We start from the raw sequence: 16,823 nt of genomic DNA, 5'->3' as shown, positions 1-16,823 counted from the left end.
TAGTGACAATCCAATAAATAGTCTGGGACATAACATGCAATACGGCGAATTGATGTTTATAAGGTCCTTTTTTGTCCGAATTTAGCACAGTAGGTGCCAATTGTAGATCTTATGAATTAAACGAATAAATAAATTGTATGTCGTTTGTGTCTAAAATGACAAATTCTGGTTTTACACGTGGATTTGTGCTCATTATGTTATGATCGGTATTGGAAAATAACAAGTGACGGAGTTATCTGGGTCCGGGTACTATAGTATAATTCCTTTTTCTGTCCAAACGAAAATACGAAAAAAGGAAAACAGTGCCCCCTTTTCCTTTTTTCGTTTTAAACCAAAAATGAAAAAACGGATTTTGCTATCAGCATCAAAAAACGAAATAACCAAACAACCTAAATGAAATAACGGCCGTTATTTGTTTTTTGCAAATTCATTTTTCCTTTTTTCGTTTCTCATTTATTGATATGACGTCGGACACATCGGAAGCGGAAAAATAAAAGTCCCGTCAAAATAAAAGTCCCGTATTAATAAGTACTTATTATAGAGCATAAAAAAGGGGAAAAATTGTATCATCATACACTAGTATAGGCTACTGTTCTCTGAACCATGCATGGTTCACATTTATTAACATAATTATTATTGATTATTGATTATAATTATAACTAAAGCCAGGCCTAACGCCATAAATGAAAGCTATCGCTATGAAAGAGTTTTTTTTTTTTCAAGATAAATGAAGTAGGACATTAAAAGATTCCCTTTGATTAGCACACTCAGAACATTGTCATATCATTTAATTACAGCCATAGCCTGACGTTTGGGAACCCTATCTGACCACATGTTATACAGCCCGGTCGCCGGTGCTGATCGCTTCTGAAGTACTTTTATGTTGTTTATCTTATCACCATGGCAACGCGTTGTCACCGGCAACTTGTCAGCATAGTGACGAACGGGCAGCAGCTGCAGCGACAACCTCACACACATTATAAACATAATAATTATTGAAAATGAGAATTTGTGAGGTTATCGCTTCAGTGCTGATGTTTAGCCAGGGTGGCATCGCAACGCAGCAGCTGCATCATAATAAATCCCTGGAATATGGGGGAAGCTTGCTCGCGATCGCAGCTCCTTTGATGAGAGCACAAAGCTCAGAGCCGGACAATAACCGGAAAATAAAATCAGTTAACTCTAACCGGGGCTAAAGGTTTTGTTGAGCCGGAACATGAACACAGAGCCTGGTTGAGCCTCCACCGTACTAAAGCCCTCAGGTCTAGTCTTCATGTAATAACAGCGCTACCCTGTGGCTAAACATCAGCACTGAAGCGATAACTTCACAAATTCTCATTTTCAATAATTATTATTTTCATAATGTGTGTGAGGTTGTCGCTGCAGCTGCTGCCCGTTCGTCACTATGCTGACAAGTTGCCGGTGACAACGCGTTGCCATGGTGATAAGATAAACAACATAAAGGTACTTCAGAAGTGATCAGCACCGGCGACCGGGCTGTATAACATGTGGACAGATAGGCTTCCCAAACGTCAGGCTCACCCGCCGCCTATGGCTGTAATTAAATGATATGACAATGTTCTGAGTGTGATAATCAAAGGGAATCTTTTAATGTCCTACTACTAAAAAACAAACTCTTTCATAGCGATAGCTTTCATTTATGACGTTAGGCCTGGCATTAGTTATGATTATAATTAATAATCAATAATTATGTTAATAAATGTGAACCATGCATGGTTCAGAGAACAGTAGCCTATACTAGTGTATGATGATACTTTATTTTAATTTTTTATGCTCGATAATAAGTACTTATTAATACGGGACTTTTATTTTGACGGGACTTTTATTTTTCTGCTTCCGATGTGTCCGACGTCATATCAATAAATGAGAAACGAAAAAAGAAAAAATGAATTTGCAAAAAACAAATAACGGCCGTTATTTCATTTAGGTTGTTTGGTTATTTCGTTTTTTGATGCTGATAGCAAAATCCGTTTTTTCGTTTTTGGTTTAAAACGAAAAAAGGAAAAGGGGGCACTGTTTTCCTTTTTTCGTATTTTCGTTTGGACAGAAAAAGGAATTATACTATGATACCCGGACCTATCTGGTGACTTTCAGCCGAATGTGACCGTGTTTGTGGCAGCGGTTGATGGTTGTTGGGTTTTACGTTAAGAAGTCAAACTTAAATTTGGGATTCTGATGAGTGAAGCTGCGTCACAATATTTAGTTTATTTTAAACTTAAAAAGGTGTAAACGCGGTTTCCAACAGCTGTCGTAAATATTGCAAGCACAGACACATTCAGTTGCAAGTCATCAGATAACACGGTCACTTGTTACTCCGTAACACCGGAACTTCCTGGAGCAAAACCTCGCTTCTCTACGGCTTAAATAAACAAAATCCGTTTTACCAGCACCTCTTTAACCCAGTAATTAACTATATCTATAAGTATTAACTAAATATGTATCCTAGGTGGCTGTATTTTATATTATGTACAAAAAACAATGTGTGAGAAAGGACTTTCTAAAGGAAGTCTTGTCTAGACTATTTCTTGGGTAAAATATTTTTTTCCTCTTTTTTTGACACAATATGAATTGATCTGGTTTGTTTAATTAGTAAATAAAAATTAATAATAAAAATATAAAAATCCCCTTGGAAGTAATTACTACTATGGCCTAAACTGACGAACCAACAAATAAATTATTTTATAATTAAACATAACAAAAATAATTATTTTTAAAATATTAAACCAGTTATAATGTGGAAAAAATCTCTACACCATATGCATTATATTGACCTCTGGGCGAGAAAACAATTAGCAAATAATATACTGGTGAGTTTATTAATATTTCCCAAAATGTCAAACTATTCCTGTAGGTGCAAGAGGTAGTTTAGATACAAATTGCTGTAATACATTTTATAAAGTGTAATTATTGTAAATACATGTGTGTGAGTGATTTTCTTCAACAGAAAATAACAAAAATCCAAGATTTGTTTTAAAAACAGTTTATTCATTCTCTCAACAATCATAAAAACACGGCATACATACACACATAAAAACAACTGCCACAACTACAAAAAGGAGAAAAAAAATAGAAACATTTACAATGATTTGTTCTTCTTTTTTTTTAAACACAAAAATGTGCTGTGGCTTTGCAGTACCTGCACTGGAAAACGTTCAATGAAATGGTTTAGTTGCAGTCTTACAAAGTGTCACCTTTCTTTTTCAAATACTTTCATCGAAGGCAAAATAACTGAAGGTTTAAGTTAATTTTGAATCAAAATAAATCAATCTTGCTTTTTGAATAACAGTATATTATATACCTTATACTGTCATGAGTGTCAGTCTGCTGTAACTGAGGAAAAATCAGGGTTTATAGAAGGGGAATGTGTCCCGTCTGCACCTAATTTGGGCTTGTTTGAAGTCAAGTTTTATGAGGTAGCTACGTATGGTGGTGGGCACGCACCCAGTTTGGAGAATCAGGCAGGAGTACTGGCACAGAAGCTATATTTAGAATATTTCCTCTGTTTTACCTTGCCACCTGGCCCGTTTTTCGCACATGTAGCTAAAGCTATTGGCTCTCTTCAAAGCCACCAGACTCCATTGAGAAAAACAGTAATTTTACCTCACAGAACACTGGAGCTGCTGCTCCACTGCTGCCTCGATCAGTTAGTGTCTAGATGTGTTATTGTGTAACTTTGGTGTTTTAAAGGGTTGGTTCGGTTTCACCAAAGTTACACAATAACACATCCGAGGCACTAAGCGATCGAGGCAGCAGTAGAGCAGCAACCCCAGTATCCTGTGATGTAAAATTACTGTTTTTCCTAATGGAGTCTGGTGGCTCTGCAGTGGAATGAAAGTACATTTTCTCAAGTATTGTAGCCAAGTATAACTTTGAGGTACTTTACTTGAGCATTTCAATGTTTTGTAACTTTATACTTCTACTCGACTACATTTGAGAGGCAAATATTGCACTTTTTACTCCAGTACATTCAGCCGACAGCTTTAGTTACTTCTCAGGTCGAGATTAAACATAAAAAAATAGCAAAAATTTAAATTGATTACTTTTTTTTAAAATTAAACCTCATTAAAAGTATATTAAGTGGTTCAAATGAGCCCTATCTATGAATTAAAACTTTGCTGACATAAATGCATCAATAATAATAATCCAATAATATATTTGGAATATATTAGGTATATTTTGATGCTGGGATCAGAATACCACTGTGGCTTTGAGGAGAGCAGAGAGAATGGCTTCAGTTCGCTCCACGTACACTTAAAGTCAGAGGTAAAGTGGTGAAAATATTTAAATATTCTGGAAACGTACAGTAGAACATTGCTGAGCTTCCTGCCCGCTTCTCCAAACTGACAGCGTGTCGACCACCTACTACAGTTTATTACCTAAAACAGACTGCTGTCAAATTCAAATAATATTTACATTTAGACAATTAATTTGTTTTGTTTTTTAAATTAATACTTACATTTGATCAGTCAAATTACCAAAACCTTTCAAACAAACAACACAGGTAAACATAAACCTCTTTCCACACATTCAGTCACATTCCTGCTTAAATGTAAAAGGGAATTATATATATATATATATATATATATATATATATATATAAAGAGAAGTACTCCAATACAGAAACGTTACTGTTAAATTTTCCGTCAGATTATAAAGGATGAAGCTTAAAAAGGCTCCAAAAACAATATTCAAATAAGTCAAAATAATATTAAAATATATTAGGCTTTGGGTCAACAAACAGTATTTATTAGTTGTTAATTATTAAGTATTAATGGGAAAAAGAAAAATACAGATTATAAAATAATACGAAATTAGTTATATATATATATATATATATATATAATGACTTAGTATCTCAAAATGTTTATATTTTTAAAAAGTTCCTTATTCCTTTTTTTTGCTTTGGATAAACAGACAATGCTTATTATTACTATCAATTCATTGTTGATTTAGGTATTTTGTGGGAAAAAATAATTTAAAAAAATAATACGGAATATTACTATTCTGTATAGTATTTTTTTTAAATAAATTATTATTGTTTTGAAATGATGAATTTACTCTAAATTCTTTTTTTTTAAAAACCTGCAGTTAAAAAAATATATACGAGTATCTCAAAATGAATATTTTTTGAAAAAGTTATTTTTTTAAGTGACTCAGTCATTATTTTGAGAAAGTTTCTCATTTACCAATATTTAAAATATATTTGGCTTTGGATAAACAGAATACTTGTTTATACAGGAATACATATTATTGGGATCAATTAATTGTTGATTTTGGTATTTTTGTGGGAAAAAGAAAAATATGGATTACTATTCTTTAAAGTATTTTTTATTATAAATTATTCATTTAATTACTACCTTGAAATTATGAAATGAGTTATGCATTTTTAAATGAAACGTAGCAAAAATGTAAAATAATATAATTTAAAAAAATTGTGAACCTTTCAACATTATTTCTTTTTTTTTTGATTGTTGCAAATAAAAAAGAAGCAATATTTAGAAAAATAAAACAAAGTTGAAACATTTAAACCAAATAGCAAATTGTTTAAAATCTCCATTTATTTTCCCAGAAGAGAAAATAAGGAAAGCTCATTCAGGCTAAAGAGGTCGTCTCTTCGTCTTCTGTTCCCTTTAATCTGGACACAAAAACGTCTCTGACAAATGTTGGCAGTAAACTTAGTCGCTGATCGATCGATCGATGCGTAATCAATCATCGAGTATCTGATAGACTTCAAAATAAAACATGATATGACACGTTCTGTACAGACAAACTGATACGCGTTTGATACGACAGCAGCTAAATTTCAAAACAAAAGAAATGATGAAACCCGTCGCTGACACACACACACACACACACACACACACACACACACACACACACACACACACACACACACACACACACACACACACACACACACACACACACACACACACACACACACACACACACACACACACACACACACACACACACACACACACACACACACACACACACACACACACACACACACACACACACACACACACACACACACACACACACACACACACACACAATTAAAAATATTACTTGTTGTCAGATTGTCATTAAACAGTGAGCTAAAATAGATTATTTTTAAAATCACATAGGTTCGTTGATATAACTGTAAACTACAGTGTTATTCACAATAAAAAAAAACATGCCTAGAATGCCTAGAATCCAAAATGAAAATGTAGGACTTTGTGTGGGATTTTCTTCCTATTTTGGCACCGCAGCTCAAAGCAGCACACTCTCTCCCAGTGAAACCATCGATCTGCTTCGGTCTCAGCGTGAGGTGTCATTTAATACTGAGAGAGCCGCATACACAGCAGGTTAGTCTGCGGGGCGCAACTGTGTGAGCGCTTATCTGCTAATGTGTCTTCATCAATACGATGTGGAAGCCCAGTTCAGCCACGTGATGAGAAAAAAAAAAAACAGTTAGTCCTTATAATGAGAAATAATGACTTAGTGTCTCAAAATGAGTATTTTTTGAAAAAGTTTCTTATCTCTATTAAATATCAAGTCATTATTACTTTAAAAGTTTCTCATGCTTTTCAGGGTAAGTCATTACTTTGAGAAAGTTTATCATTATCTCGAGATACTAAGTAATTTTGAGAAGGTATCTTATGATTTTGAGAAAGTTTCTCATTAACTTGAGAAAGTTTCTCATTTGGAAATAAAAAGGAAATTATTTTGTGATATGAAATCTTTATTTCAAGAAAGTTTCTCATTATTTTGAGATACTAAGTCATTATTTTTTGAGAAAATATCTCAATATTTTCAAGACACTTATTCAGATCGAGAAAGTTTCTCATTATTTACGAGATGCCAAGTAATTTTGAGAAGGTATCTCATGATTTCGAGGAAGGGTAAAAGATTAATTTGAGAAGATTTCTCATTAATTTGAAAAGAAAAGTAATTATTTTGTGATACCAAATCATTATTTCGAGAATGTTTGTCATTATTTTGAGATACTTAGTTATTTTAAGAACGCTTCTCATTATCTCGAGATACTACGTATTTTTGAGAAGGTATCTCATTATTTTGAGAAAGGTCTGTCTATATTTTGAGAAAGTTTCTCATTTATTTGGAAATACAAAATCATTTTGTGATACAAAGTCATTATTTCAATAAAGTTTCTCATTATTTTGAGAAACTTAGTCTTTAATTTGAGAAAGTTTATCATCACAATAACGTACAGGATTTTTTTTTTTTTTTTTTTAATCACAAGGCTTATCTTTTGTTTTTCTTTTGCTGGAATAAACAGGCTTCCATGATACGATAATGCAGGTTGAGCTTCTCTGGTTGGAGGGTGTATGACACGAAATAACACACAACACATATTTATGTACAAGCACACGGTTAACACTACACTGCGCTGTGACTCTTCACCTCTCAGAATCCCTACATTAGTTTTCAACTTCGCTTTCCGATATCTGAGTTTTTGTTATGCACATAAAGTCCTCAGAGGAAGGTGAGGAAAAACATCTGGTAATCCTTTTTCTGTTCATGGTTTAAGAATGGCTGAAAGAAGCTTTGCCAAGATCATCATCAAGCTCCTTCATTTTTTTTTTCCTGGTAAGATTTTTTTTATTTTTCTTCATTTCTTTCCAAAAATACTTTTTCCTATTGACTTACATTGGGAAAAAGATGTATGCTTTTATTCTAAATGGGACCATAAATTACAAAAAAATGTTTTATATAAGAAGACTTCAAACTAGAGACCGAGTCAGTAAAGTCATTAGGGAAATGTTTACTGAGGTAATAAATCAAGCAAGAATAAGGCTAATTATCTCATAGAATTCTATACAATCAGACTTCAACCAATGTAGCTGCCGCCTGCTGGCCATTTAGAAAGATTGCTGGTTTGTGAGTTAGTTTTGAGTCCCCACGGACGTTGGCACAAATTCCATAATTCATGTTTTAAAAACACAAAGTTTTCAGAATCTGTAAACCCTACGGATCTGTATTTATAAAAGGCGTTTTTTCTTTTCAACTGAATATTCGAGTAAAGAAAAGGTAAGCAATAATGTGTTTGTAAGTTAAGTAACATTATTGTCATGACAACTCAACCACATCTGTTCACCACTTTATTTATTTTGTCAGTTATGGCCTTGTTTACGAAAGGCGCTATATAAATTTAGGTTATTATAATATTGATTATTGTTATTATTATCATTATCATTATGTTTCATGCTTTGAGTCCACCTTAGAATATGGATGATGCTGCACTTCAGCCTCATGTGGCCAAAATGAGTATTACAATAACAAACAAATTAGCACTTTGAAAGATTATCCTGGCAAAAACTTTTTTTCCAACAATTTTTGATCAGATTTTAAAAAATGGACCAGAATGTTTTTATTCTCACTTGCCTCTTAGAATGACTAAGAGTTAAAACTGTCGTGCTGAATTTCCAGACCCCCCCCCCCCCCCCCCATTGTCCTTCATTATTTTTCACACAATTCAACATAAAACCTGTGAATGTCAAACGTTGATCTATTGATTTACCGTATCTACATGTGTTCTTTAATTCATGTCCAGCCCTTGAGGAGTGAAGCAACGCAAGTATGTAGTCGTGGGAAAATGTGCAGTATTTTCTAACAAAATAAAAGGACTCTGAGCCTCGGTTTGACTAAAGTCGAGGTGGAGTCTGTGTGTTGGTGTGTGAGGTTCTGAATCTTTACGGCAGCTAAAGACCCTGAGAGTAAAGTCCTCATGAGTTTACTGGGTTTGTATCATACAGTCATTCTGTCTGTTGTGCGTCTATCCTGTGTTTATATAATATATAATATATAAGCGGTGTTTGTGCTCCTGGAGGACTTGAGTTCACCAAAGGCACGTCAAATACCAAAAAAGCAGAGGTCTCAACACGGCGCCGAGCTGCCTGACGAGCTTCGCGTCACAGCAGCAGGTCTCAGTTTTTACATTAGTAAGTTTCTATGGCCTCAGGGTTTTATCTCGCTATAATGGGTGTGTGGTTGCTGCAAATCTCTCGTGTGTGTTTCTGTGAAATGTGTGCGTCCTTCTCGAGTCCTTTTTTTTCCTCAATGTTTCTCCTACACCGTGTCTTCGTCCATCCTGGCGACTTCATCCAGTGTGACGACAGCCGGTATGTTGTTCTCCTCCGCCTCGCCGTCAGATTTTGACGGAGAGGGAGGGGCCAACATGGCGGCGCGCTCCTCCTTGGGCTCCTCCCTCTCTCTTCTCTCCTCTTCTTTCCTCTCCTTTGCCAGCAGGCGGTAGTTTATGGTCATTCCCACAAAGAGGAGCACACTGGCCACTATGAGGATGATGCCGGAGGAGACGTAGGTGTAGTCGTAGGTCTGGTAGGTGTTATAGAAACTACCTGCAGGGGGACACAAAAGACGTTATTCTCTGGTCGAACTCAAAAACAACAATCGGAATATCTGGTAAAAGCAGATTGATGATTCTGTCTTTGGACATAATATAATGCAGCCCTGGAGTGTTTTATGTGGAGCGAGCACTCAGCTGGACTCAATTTAGAAAAAAAAAAGCCTTTTAAATGTTACAATACAAGAGATATGAGAACCAACAGACTTTTGTTTAATGAGTACTCTGGCAGTGAATCTAAACTATTCTGCTGATGTAAAGAGTGGTTAATGTGGAAAAGTAACACATAATGTTGATTATGTTTTTAAAAAAAGCTGCACCCATGCAGCTCTCACTCCTTTATAAATGCTCTCTGAAGACATTATTGGACCCAGGTCAGTTGTTACATCACGTTCTTCAATATCTGGCTGTATTCCTTATGGAATAGTTTGGATGTTTTGAAGGTACTAACCCACAGTCAGTGTGTTACCTGCAGCAGATGATGGTCTGTGTTCCCAGTTTGGAGAACCAGACAGGAAACAGACTGCAGACGGGGCCTGACCACCTAAACAAATGCCCACCCTAAAAATGTTTATTTATTTGTAACGCTATATTAACAATATGTCCATAGGTTTTTGTTGCTGTAAACAGCCGTCTAATTTGGCACTACTTTTCTTAACCGTAGAACTTCCATCTTCCCGCGCATAGGTGCAGTAATATATCAGCTGATTTAGTCAGAATCCAGTAGTAAAAAAAATAGTGCCAAATGAAACGGCTGTGGACAGCAACAAAAGTCTGTGGACATATTGTCAATATAGCATACACATAAAGAGCTATAACATTTTTAGGGTGGATCTTTGTGTCCAAGTTGTAAGAAAACGTTTTGCGTTATCCCCGTCTGCAGTCTGTGTCCTGCCTGGAGCGTCTGGTTGTTGTGATGTGCAGACGTGTGTTTTTTATTAGTTAATGACAAGATTTACAGTATTATGTGAAACAAGTTTGACTAAAATAACCAAATTACTGGCTTTGGCTCGACTTATCCGACTGAAATTCCATATATTCTGATGACTAAAAAAAAAAAAAAAAAGTAAAGTCAACTTTTTTCATTGACTAAATTTATACTAAAATCACTGTTTTCTTTGACTAAGGACTAAAGTCAAATCCCTTCTGGACACAGAAAAAAAACGAGTCTGAAAAAGAGTCAGTGGCAGTGATTGCACAATGGAACATTTACGGCCCACTCGTCTGGCTGCCAGTGGGGATTCCTAGAAACACTATCCACCCGTCCCTTTCCCTGTGAACATGTTGGAGGTCGTACCTGTCAGCGGCGGTCCCAGCAGCACCGGCCCACACTCCACTATGGTGACCAGACCCACGGCTGAGGAGAACCTCTGAGCTCCCACCAGGTCCATCAGCGTCTCGAACAGCACCGAACTCAGCCAGCCGAAAGCAAAGCCGAAGAAGATGGCGTACACCACAAATCCAGTGTAGTCCATGGACAGTGGCGCCAGCACGTGACACACGCCGTTGTAGAGGACGGCAGCAGCGAAGAAGTACTGCACCCTGGGCCGGACCCACTTGGTGTTGGCCAGCATGCCCATGGAGGGTCTGGCAAACATATCGACGAACGCCAGCACCGACAGCAGGAAGGCGGCTTTCTCTTTGCTGATGTCTTTACTCTTTGCATAATTAGAGAGGAAGACGAGCGGAGCGAAGAGGCCGAAGAACATGACGACGTTTCCCATGAGGTAGAGCAGGAAGCCGCGGTGTTTGAACAGCGTCAGGTCGATGAAGGAGTTGACGGTCTGCAGGCACGTCTTCTTCTGGACCGGTTCCGCCGCCTTCACCTCCACCGGGTCGGGTTTAGCCGGCTGAGACTTGGGTCCGAGGGGACGCATGAGCGAGCCGGCCACGCAGCAGTTGAGCAGCAGTCCTCCCAGGATGAGGAAGCTGCCCCTCCACCCGAACTCGTCGTACAGCCAGGAGTTGAGGGGAGCCAGCGTGGACAGGAACACGGGGCTGCCCGCCATGGCGATGCCGTTGGCGATGGGACGACGCTTGTAGAAATATTTACCGATCATAGTGAGGGCGGGATTCAAGTTGAAGGCCAGGCCCAAACCTGGAGAGACAAAGGACAGGAGAGGAGGCAGAGAAGGACGGTTACACTGGGAGAAGATGACCAACAGTGTTGTTGTTTGGTTTGTTTTTCTCTCCATCAAGTTAGAGTTGTGATATTATTTCACCACAAAAGGTGTCATTTATTTTTAGCATGTGAAAAAGAAAATCGTAAAGAAAACTAAAGCATGTGATGTAAAAACAAATCCAGTATTTTGCCTTAAATATGTGGGAATTGAGAAGTTTGGGCTATACCACATCGTTTGAAGCTTCGTTCATAACTTTTGTACCCTTAAATCCTCATTTCTTATGCAACAAATATGATGATGACACAGTCATATCATAATGTTCAAAATCCTTAAACACCTTAATAACTTCAAAGGGTACATTTATGTTGGAAGCGGGTAAGTTACTGACCTCCCACTACTCCTATGAAGAAGTACAGCTGCTCCACAGTGTTGCAGAAGGAGGCGGAGACCAGTCCCGCCCCCGACAGACAACCGCCAACTAAGATGATCGGCCGGCTGCCAAATTTGTTCACAAGGATGCTGCTGATTGGACCTGGAGGGAAAGTAGACAGAAGGAGAGCTGATATCATATAAAGCTTGGATACATTATGGTGAATGCGACAAAAGCAAATTAATCTGCAACTATTTGTGCATTTTTTGCATTAAAAAAAATTTGCTGGTTGCAGCTTCTTATATTTGAATTATTTTTATGGAATATCCTCCATGTCATTCAAGAAAGACGCTGCTGCAGACAAGCTTGCTGCTGCAGGCTTTTCTTCAAAATTATGAGGTAATTGTCTCTCTGCTAAAGAAACCCCCTGAAAGTATTTTTCATTAAAAACAAAAATGTACAAAAATACACCGTTAATTGTAAAAAAAAAGAAACTGTAAAAACAGGCATTATCATTGAACTTTAAACTCTGACAGTCCTTGAACGGATCATTGGTTACTAAAATTTCAGTAACCAAAACAAAGCTTAAAATTGTGATATTTCTGTCAGGATCACTTTATTCTACATTTTTAAAAAATAGATTGCAGGTTCATAATGTGAGGATTCAATGCTTTTCTTTGTTATGTCATTGTAAAGTGAATATCTTCACTTTTAGACATAAGAAAATAATAACACATTGGAAAAACAAGTAAAATCAGTGATGACATTTCAGAGAAAATAAGCATTTCCTCATTCAGACTTTTAATTTGGGATTATTTTCTGCTTCCATTGAACACAATACATCACCTCGGGTTTAATGAGACTGTTAAGTGTAATTTTTAAAATAATTTTTGTCATTTAAAAATAATCTGCAAAAATAATCTACATGATTACTGTGGATGTGAGTCATATATGCATATGCACATGTACAATGTTATTACATCACCACTTCATCTTTTCACCAACAGGTGGAGCTGTGGTGGCAAAAATAAAAGCGGGACAATGAGTGATTGTGTAACGGCGCCTGTTGCATGCGTGTTACATGGACGAGGAAGAAGGGAGGGGAGAGGGAAGAGGGGAGGAGGTGTGAAGGGGGGAGGAGGAGGAGAGGGAGGAAGGAGCCAGGCAGTGCACGGTATGGTACACGTCAGAGAGAGTTAATTTAGGAGAGAAGATAAAATGTTAGGAGGGGAAGAGGAGAGAAGATAAGAGGAGGAGGATGCCAGAAGAGGAGAGGAAAGAAAAGGAGAAGAGCAGGAGAGATAAAAGAGGAGAGAAGAAGAGGACAGAAAGGACAGGAAAACAGAAGAAGAAGAAGAGCAGGATAAAAGAGGAAACATGACAAGAGAAAGAGAGGCAGGGAGGACAATAAAAGAAGAGAAAAGAGGTGAAAAGAAGAGCAGAAGCCGAGGAGAGGAATAGGACAGAAAAGAGGAAGAAAGGAAGAGAAGAAGAGCATCAACAAGGAGTTATGAAGCGAAATGTCAGAAAAAAGAGGAGAGAAGCATGAGAAAACAGGAGGGAATAGGACAGAAAAGAAGAGGAAAAAGGAGAGAAGGGCACAGCAACAACAAGAAGTTAAGGAGAGAGATCTCAGAAAAGAGGAGAACAGAAGAAGAAGAAACAAGGAGACAGAGGAGAGAGGAATAAAAAGGAGTGGAGAGGACAGAAAAGTGGAAAAGGGAGGGAAGAAGCAGAGCAAGAGAGGAGGAGAGGAGAAAGACAGAAAAGAGAAGAGAGAAGGAAAAGAGAAGAATCAACAAAGACAAACAAAGAGTGAAGAAGAGAGATGTAAGACAAGAATAGAGGAGGAGGAGAGAAGAAGAATAGCAGGAGGACAGCAGAGAACAGAAGAAAAAAAGGAGAAGGGAAGAGAGAGTAAGGGAAAGGAGTGAAGAGAGGAGAGGAGGAGTGGAGGCGTTCCACGTGCCTCAGCCTGCGTGCCAGCCTCACTATGAATGGGCCTCACATGGACTCAGGCCGACTCTCGGCTGGATGTGAATACAAAGTAAAGCCGGCTGAATGTGCACAGCAGCCACACTGAGACACAGCTACTGAGCATCAGGGGCAGAGCGGGAACAATTAGTTCTCTAATCAATTACCAGTCAACAGAGAGAAATTACCTGCAACTAATTAGATCATTTATTCATTGTTTAGTGGAAAAATGCCAAAGATGTTTTATTTCTATGATGGATATAAAAAAAAAACATACAAGATAAAATATATACCTATAAATAACAAAAATGTATTATTGTTATTAGAATTACCATTTTAAAGAAACAGGAGTAATCATGACAATAATAATAATGACAATGATAGCAAAAATTCTAAGATAAAAGTTTAAAAAATAAAATGCTTTACAGATTGACCTACACTTTAACTCTCACCAAAAGCTTGTGTAAAAGATATAAATCTTTAGTCAGCTTTTAAAGAAGACACTGTTGTAGCAGACCGCTGTTCAAGGGGAAGAGAATTCCAGAGAGGAGGACCATAATAAATGAATGAAATGAATTAGGTACACCTGTTCAACTGCTTGTTAACGCAAATATCTAATGAGCCAATCACATGGCAGCAACTTAATGCAATTGGGCATGTAGACATGGTGAAGACAAGCTGCAGGAGTTCAAAGCGAGCATCAGAATGGGGGAAAAAAAGGAGATTTAAGTGACTGAACGTGGCATGGTTGTTGGTCTGAGTATTTCACAAACTGCTGCTCTAACAGCCATCCGGAAATAGAAAATATCCAGTGAGCGGCAGTTCTCTGGGCCAAAATGCCTTGTTGATGCCAGAGGTCAGAGGAGAATGTCCAGACTGGTGCTCAAATAACCACTCATTATAACCAAGGTCTGCAGAAGAGCATCTCTGAACGCACAACACAAAATGTCAAAATGCACTTCTTTTTTTAGAAGTTTTACGCTGTATGACATCAAAACAGTAGAAGACTGTTGGGAAGGGTGACAGTGTAGTCCTAAAAAAAATGACAGAAGCTGGGAAAACTAAACCAAAAGTACACCAAATATAAAAGTAATAAAATATGAGTAATCTCTGACTCATATCACTCCCATGGTGGCTCAGCTGGTGTCCACTCCCTCACAACCAGCGGGGCCCTTCAAATGGACCATTTGCCCTTGAAACTTGGCAGCTGACAGCAGCGGCCGGGGGCAGCTCTGGGCGACGAGCATTCCCTCACGCACTCCCTACATACCTCTCTAGTCTCTGTGTTGTGTCTGTCACTGAGGGGTCTGACTAGCTGGCACAGAGCCCGTCTTGGTTGGACAGTGTGTTCAGGAGGTGGTGGGTTTCCATGTTTCAGTCGAGCAGGAGATAAAAGAGGCAAGCACACACCAGCATGAATCTGAGCATGTTCCGAGCTCAGCGGTGGGTTAATGTGAACCTGTACGAGGACAGGAATGAATCTGCTTCTGCTCAACACTCACGCAAACTCAAACAAATCCGTAGTGACAGTCTTTGTTGCCGTGTGGCAAAACACAAAGCACGCAGTGAGTAGTGTTCTCAGAGATATTATATAAACCCTTCGTTCTCCACCCCTCCCTCCATCATTTTCTCTCTTTCTCCCTGTGAGAGAAAAGAACAACACTGAGTGGAGGAGAGAAAAAGACTTGTCCTCAGGAGCCACAAGTGAGTAAAAAAACAAAAAAAAACATGTCAAAGGGGAAACCAGCTGTGACGAACTCTTTCCTGTCTAATTTTAGCTTTTGGTCCTGACTCTGCAAATATTCTCTTCTATGTAACAAAGTCTTTGTGTCACTCAGCCGTTTATTACAGAAAGAAATCAGAAAAATAATTCAGATTTAGTGGCCAACTGCAGAGTAAGAGTGAGAGCATCAGCTGGTGATGAGTCCAATCAAAAACAAAACAAATGGAACAGAGACAGGAGAAACAGCTGACTGGATTTGGACCAATAGTTAAATGCATGACATTACTCACAGCACATAACAATGAATTCTTTAGAGGAATAGTTTCACATTTTGGGGAAACACATCTGTCTCGCAGAGTTGGATAAGAAAATCAACCAGACACAGGGTGCGGTCAAACACAAATTAACAAGTTATATAATGTTTGTTTAACCCTCTGAACTCCAACAAGCAGTTTCAGGACATTTTTCTTTGCTCCTGTCACATCTAACTCACTATGGCCTTGTAATCCACTGCAACATATATTAATCTTTAAGTCCTGCAGCTCAATGGAATCAGCAGCAGAAGCAGCAGCAAGTGGGATATGTTGATATGTGGCACGCACGCACGCATTCGTTTCATCAGAATCAATCATGTCTTCACAGTGTCTCTGAGGAGCAGAATTTAGTGCGACTTTTGTGCAGAATAACACCATAAGTTATAATGGCCTAAATCCTAAAAACAAAACAAAACAAAAAAAACACAAAATGAATTACTTTGATCATTTATTTTACAAAAATTTGGGGAAAAATCTAGAATGCAGTTCTTTTAAAGCTTCCCTGAATTTCTTCACTGAAGCCAAATTTGACAATAATTTAACTTTGTAGTGTTTTTTCGTTCATTTTATAAATCGGCTTAAATCTAAACTCTCACTCTCAGGCTTAATCGTATCAATATCCCATAATCCCCAGCACTTATTGCATTAAAACAAGCCGATGTTCACTCATGCACGTATTCACACTAACACGCGCACACACTCTTTCTTCAGGCACAAGAACAAAGAAATCCAACAGATCAAGAGAAGTCAGTTATCAGAACTGTGAGCCTGTGACATGACGTGGCAAAATACACTCTTTCTGACATAAAATCCAGATTTTTAAAGAATCATAAAGAAAAAGAAACATGTTTGTATTTGTAATTCCACCACAAAATTAAGTAGCCAGTGACAGGCCATTTTTAAGATTTCAATATCCTGGAGT

General features: G+C 37.8%; 1 protein-coding gene across 1 annotated transcript in view; it reads right to left on the bottom strand.

Annotated features, from left to right (window-relative positions):
* Positions 1-2,985: 2,985 nt before the first annotated feature.
* LOC131971466 (monocarboxylate transporter 1-like) overlaps positions 2,986-16,823 on the bottom strand; it is a 32,729-nt gene continuing 18,891 nt past the window's right edge. The window contains exons 3-5 of the mRNA XM_059332942.1: positions 11,909-12,052; positions 10,695-11,495; positions 2,986-9,392 (exon numbers count right to left, since the gene is read on the bottom strand). Of these exons, the coding sequence (XP_059188925.1) occupies positions 9,103-9,392; positions 10,695-11,495; positions 11,909-12,052 (1,235 nt within the window). The 3' untranslated portion in view covers positions 2,986-9,102. The remainder of the gene's footprint in view (positions 9,393-10,694; positions 11,496-11,908; positions 12,053-16,823) is intronic.

This window comes from Centropristis striata, chromosome 5 (assembly GCF_030273125.1).
Source record: "Centropristis striata isolate RG_2023a ecotype Rhode Island chromosome 5, C.striata_1.0, whole genome shotgun sequence".
Classification (NCBI taxonomy): domain Eukaryota; kingdom Metazoa; phylum Chordata; class Actinopteri; order Perciformes; family Serranidae; genus Centropristis; species Centropristis striata.
The sequence above is the reverse complement of the archived record's forward strand: the minus strand, read 5'-3'. Positions and strand labels throughout refer to the sequence as shown.